The sequence below is a fragment of the Sinocyclocheilus anshuiensis genome, unplaced genomic scaffold, assembly GCF_001515605.1.
Source record: "Sinocyclocheilus anshuiensis isolate Anshui unplaced genomic scaffold, SAMN03320099.WGS_v1.1 scaffold552, whole genome shotgun sequence".
Classification (NCBI taxonomy): domain Eukaryota; kingdom Metazoa; phylum Chordata; class Actinopteri; order Cypriniformes; family Cyprinidae; genus Sinocyclocheilus; species Sinocyclocheilus anshuiensis.
Window position 1 is genome coordinate 1,768,359 of NW_015554362.1, and position 6,083 is coordinate 1,774,441.

Consider the following 6,083-nt stretch of genomic DNA (forward strand, 5'->3'; position numbering starts at 1 on the left):
ATTTATTGGTTTGAGTCCATTAGGTTCATAAAATAAAATAAAGTGAGAGATGAAAAATTATTTTTAGTTGTATTTACAGAAAAAAATAAAAATAAAAAAAACAGTGATATATACCATTACCATGCCATAAAATTACTTTGATAAAACTTCATTTTGTGCATTTTGGAGCTTGACTGCCCAAGTCGCCATTCACTTAAAAAAAAGAAACAACAGTTTCGACAAAAATGTTAATTTAGGAGTGAACTACTCCTTTAGGATTTTTCTTTTTACATTTTGTTTCGTTGTGCAGATTATTGAAATGATGCACGAGTCTGTGAATGTGAATGTTAATCATCTCTGTATTATTCAGTCTCGTGTAAAAAGTCTTACAGTTTCGCTCATGGAACACCGACAGGAGTGAACGAGAATAAGATTCGAAGCAAAAGCAAGCCGTCCGTTACTCTCTCGCCTCCTGCTCCGTTTGGGCCTGTCCCATGGCGTGCGTTTCAGGCGCCAGGTGCTCTTCCATTTTAATGGAGAACATTGTGCTGTTGGTCTGCACGCTCTCTTCCAGCTCGGTCAGCAGCTCGCCCTCCTTGAAGTCCGTCAGGCCCTCGTCCTTATTGTTGTTGGAGGGGAAGCCCAGGGGCGGCTCTTTCAGCTTGCCGGCGTGGTTGATGTAGAAACGCTGGTTCTGGAAGAACTTGATGATGGTGTGTTTGGGCAGGTCCAGCTGTGCCGAGAGCGTGTGGATGGCCTCCTCGTCCGGATACAGGCCCACGTCCTGAATGAAGCTCTGCAGGATGCCCAGCGCCTCCATGGAGATGCGGTTGCCTTGGCGGCTCTTGCAGCGGGTCTCGTCCTCGATCTCGGCGGGCGAAGCCATGGAGGGCTGCCGTGGGGGCAGCCGCGGTCCCATCTGCTGCAGGGGCTGCTGGGATAGAGGAGGCTGTGAGGGGTGCAGCAGGGGCAGGGGCAGCGGCGCTTGGAGCTGAGAGGAAGGCTGTTGATGAGTCTGAGAGGGACGAGAGACAGACAAACACATTGTTAAAATACTTATTCGTATCCAACCACATAAGCTATTTTACAACAGTTCTGAATGCATCTGAACTCAAGTGTCCATTAATTATATTGCACTTATTTATTTGTTTGGAATAATTTGATCTATTGGATTAAGTCCATTAATATAATAAAACAAAACACTTAAAAAAAAAAATCTTTTTTTTTTTTTTTTTCCTTTTTAGTGTTGAACCACATAACTTTTGAATGAGTCTGAACTATATATATTTTTTTTATTGTAATTAGCTGTTTTTAGATTTAGGATTTATTTGATCTATTGGTTTGAGTCAATTAAATTTAAATAAAATAATATAATAAAATAATACAATTATTTGATCTATTGGTTTGAGTCGATTAAATTAAAATAAAATAATATAATATAATAAAATAATACAATTACTTGATCTATTGGTTTGAGTCAATTAAATTAAAATTAAATAATAAAATAAAATAAAAAAAATGCTACAAGTTTTTCAATGTTAAAATTATTTAGCATCCAATTAAAAAAGTTAGTTGATTTACAAGACTCACTCTTTTTGAATGAAAGTTACTCTTCTCAGTCTTATGTTTTGAACTCAAAATTTTTTGCATTAAGTTTGTAAAATAATAAAATAAAATGAAATAAAATAAAATACAAAATAATGCATTTTAGTGTGAGAGACGGCGAGATGAAAAATATTTTTAATTGAATTTCCAGCAAAAATAACTACATTGTGATATATTACCATGCTATAAAATTACTCATATTATGATATGTGATTTTGGTTACGTCGCCCACTTCTAGCAATCAGATGTGGGGATTTTATAGCTTTACGTGTTTCCGTTAATGCTCGGCTGTTTACACGAATGCGAACTCTTTCATCAGAATATTCGCATAAAAGCGCCGGTCTGTTGATTGCTTATCAAGCTCTATTCAAAATCTGTTGCTTAACACAGTAAATGCAGACTCAATATGTGGCGAGATCTCATTGCGCGAGAACTGTGAGTGATGTGCGGCATGAGAGCGTTATCGGTGTCTGTGTTTAGGCCACTTTCACGTCGGTGTAAACACATGACACATTTGCTCTGAAATGCGCCATTGTTTGCGAGTTTAGGCCATTGTAACCGGCAGCTGCAGTTTTCCATACACCATACAGACTGCTTTTCCTGGGACATCCCCAAGAGGAACGGCAATGCTTGATAACATTTTTTGTAAATATGTCAGTCTCCTGATAACATATCAAAGACACTGGAATACAATGGGCAGAAATAAATGGTACATGAGCATGTTGTCCAGCAAGATTTCTGTACATCAAGGTCAACATCTGACATGTGTTAAATAAAATCTGAAGTACAATTTTACATTTTGAAGCAAATAGTGAAGAAAAATAAGTGTTTGCTCATGCAAAAGTTCTAGTAACAATGATACTATGAGGTTGCGGTCCTTCCTTCAATGCAAGTCTATGGAATTAGCTTCACATTGTAAGATCTTTTTAACCGTGGTAAAAATCACTGTAATGCAAGGCATCTCATGTTTTATGGCTTTATTGTGCATGCATTTAAATGTTCATTTATTTAAATGCTCGGTAACACTTTAAAATAAGGTCTTAACATTAGTCAATTCATTAGTTAATATGTTTTTTTGAAGTGCTTATTCATAGTGCATTAATGTTTAAATGCAACTTTTTTAAATTAAAAATCTACTACTGAAGTTGCAAAAAAAAACATCTAAAATAAAATTGTAAAATAAACATCTTTCATGTTTAATTCATTGTTTCCTGCCATATCTATAATGCAGTAAATTGTAGCAGTAAATGTTGAAATTAACATGAACTAACATGCTGTAGGAGTATGTTTATTGTTAGTTTAATGTTAACTACTGTAGTTAACTGAAGTTAACTAACGAAACCTTATTGTCAAGTGTAGCCAAATGTTTTAGTAGACATCTGATCTGCAAATCTTTAAACCTCCAGCAGTCATGCACGGATCTCGTCGCCTTAAGTGGTGAAAATGGAAGTGAATAAATGTTTTTCTTCCCCGCATGCTATTTTCTTGGAATGACCATATGCTTGCGAGTAAACAAAATATCTGATCAAACACGCAGCTGTAACCACAAGAACTGTGGGATTTTTGTGATTAAATATGGATTCAGAATAGTGATGAATTTATTAAAAAAGCTTGCTGTCTTTAATATCTAAATGCAGACAAATGATGTTGCTAATGACTGTTTTGCTTACATAGCAGCAGAGCGCAAAATTACCAGCTTTTGAAAAAGTACAGCACCTCCAAACTTCAAATGATCAAAACAGACTTAATTAGACATGTTTTTTGTAAAAATGGCATTACCATATGGTTACCATATGTAAACCATTTCAAGTTGAATTACCAGCAAACAAAAAAAACTCTAATACTACACTCTCAGGTCACATTTAGGCACTAATATGTTCATCTGAGGCACTAATGTGCATCTTTAATGTACTAATATGCACGTTTTAGATTTAAATAATGGACGAAGGTGTACCTTTTGAAAGGGTTCCAGCCCACTGCTTTTGTACCTTTTTTTCGGAGTGTATATTGTGTGTGTTTGTGACACTGACCTGTAATGGGTCAGTGGGCATGTGCAGCAGGTGAGGAGGTCTGTCCGTATAGTGCTGCTGTCCTCCGTTACTCTCCTGCTCATATATAGCGTCCCGTTCCATTTGGGACAAACTGAGGAACCGGCGGATCATGGACAGGTTCTCCCAGAGCGTGCGGTTCTCCGGGGACGGGTCCTCTTTCCAGCGCAGCAGTTCACAGAGCCAGCCCTGCAGGAGAACACGAAGACGTGATGTGAAAAGCAACAACTAAACAATGAAACAAATACATTTCATGTTTCATGTCACGTACGCTAAAAGTTTGGGGTCGGTAAGATTTTTGAATGTTTTCGAAATAAGTCTCATGTGTTCACCAAGGCTGCATTTATTTGATTAAAAATTCAGTAAAATTGTGAAATATTATTATAATTCAAAATACCTGTTTTCTGTGTGAATATATAGTACAATGTAATTTATTCATGAGCAGCTGAATTTTCAGCATCATTACTCCAGTCTTCAGTGTCACATGATCCTTCAGAAATCATTCTAATATGCTGATTTGCTGCTCAAGAAATATTTCTGATCATTATCATTGTTGAAAACAGTTCTGCTGCTTTATATTTTTGGTGACTGTTGTATATTTTTATTTCAGGATTCTTTCATGAGTAAAAGTTAAAAAGAACAGCATTTATTTAAAATAGAAATCTTTCATAACATTTTAATAGTCTTAACGGTCACTTTTGATCAATTGAATGCATCCTTGCTGAATAAAAGTATTAAAAATCTTACTTTTGGCAATCCTTTAAACTTTTTTATTTCCATTTTGCATCAATTTTCATTGAATATATATATAGTGGAAAATTACATCAAATACAAGAGTATAGTGGCAATTTTAACATTACACCTTTCCTATATGTTTTTAATTCTTATATTTCAAGAGTTATGCTATGCATGGCTGAATGCATCCTTGCTGAATAAAAGTATTAAAAATCTTACTGAACCCAAACCTTTAAACTTTTTTATTTCCATTTTGCATCAATTTTCATTGAATATATATATAGTGGAAAATTACATCAAATACAAGAGTATAGTGGCAATTTTAACATTACACCTTTCCTATATGTTTTTAATTCTTATATTTCAAGAGTTATGCTATGCATGGCTGCAATGCAAAACGAAAACATTATAACATAAGGAACATGTTGGACATAATTGCATAATCAATATTCATGAGTCAAGCTACCAAGTTTAATAACTTCTCACGCAATACCTTTATAACTAAAGCCTTAAACAAACAAAAATATGTATGTGTGACCCTGGACCACAAGACCAGTCATACGGCTCAATTTTTGTAAATTTATCATCTGTAAGTTGAATAAATAAGCTTTCCATTGATGTATGGTTTGTTAGGATAGGACAATATTTGGCCGAGATACAACTATTTGAAAATCTGGAATCTGAGGGTGCAAAAAAAATCTAAATATTGACAAAATCGCCTTTAAAGTTGTCCAAATGAAGTCCTTAGCAATGCATATTACTAAGTATTAAAAATCTTACTTTTGGCAATTTTAACATTACACCTTTCCTATATGTTTTTAATTCTTATATTTCAAGAGTTATGCTATGCATGGCTGCAATGCAAAACGAAAACATTATAACATAAGGAACATGTTGGACATAATTGCATAATCAATATTCATGAGTCAAGCTACCAAGTTTAATAACTTCTCACGCAATACCTTTATAACTAAAGCCTTAAACAAACAAAAATATGTATGTGTGACCCTGGACCACAAGACCAGTCATACGGCTCAATTTTTGTAAATTTATCATCTGTAAGTTGAATAAATAAGCTTTCCATTGATGTATGGTTTGTTAGGATAGGACAATATTTGGCCGAGATACAACTATTTGAAAATCTGGAATCTGAGGGTGCAAAAAAAATCTAAATATTGACAAAATCGCCTTTAAAGTTGTCCAAATGAAGTCCTTAGCAATGCATATTACTAATCAAAAATTACGTTTTGATATATTTACAGTAGGAAATTTACAAAATATCTTCATGGAACATGATCTTTACTTAATATCCTAATGATTTTGGGCATAAAAGAAACAATACAATGACCCATACAATGTATTTTTGGCTATTGCTACAAATATACCCCAGCGACTTAAGATATTAATCAATATTATTGATTTTGTTTAGTTTGAGAGAGGAGTTTCTTCCTGAAAAGTACTAACGGATTGGTTAAGGAACTGGAAAAGGAATCAGAACCATTAAATTCCTTACAATTCCCATTCCTAATATAAGATATGGTAAAATCCTAGTTTAGGAAAGGAAAAGAGGAAAAAGGAGCTTTAGTGTGTGTTCCAGCAGTCGAGTCCTGGCACACTTACAAACGTGATGCCCTAATCTCCAGGCCAGTGTGTGGCAGCACCTTTCATTTCCACAGGATTACCCAGCACACACACACACACACACACACACACACA

At 35.0% G+C, this 6,083-nt stretch overlaps 1 protein-coding gene across 1 annotated transcript in view; it reads right to left on the reverse strand.

The window, feature by feature from the left end:
* Positions 1-68: 68 nt before the first annotated feature.
* LOC107671394 (DNA-binding protein SATB1-like) overlaps positions 69-6,083 on the reverse strand; it is a 62,349-nt gene continuing 56,334 nt past the window's right edge. The window contains exons 13-14 of the mRNA XM_016464306.1: positions 3,615-3,821; positions 69-994 (exon numbers count right to left, since the gene is read on the reverse strand). Coding sequence (XP_016319792.1) covers positions 437-994; positions 3,615-3,821 — 765 coding nt within the window. The 3' untranslated portion in view covers positions 69-436. The remainder of the gene's footprint in view (positions 995-3,614; positions 3,822-6,083) is intronic.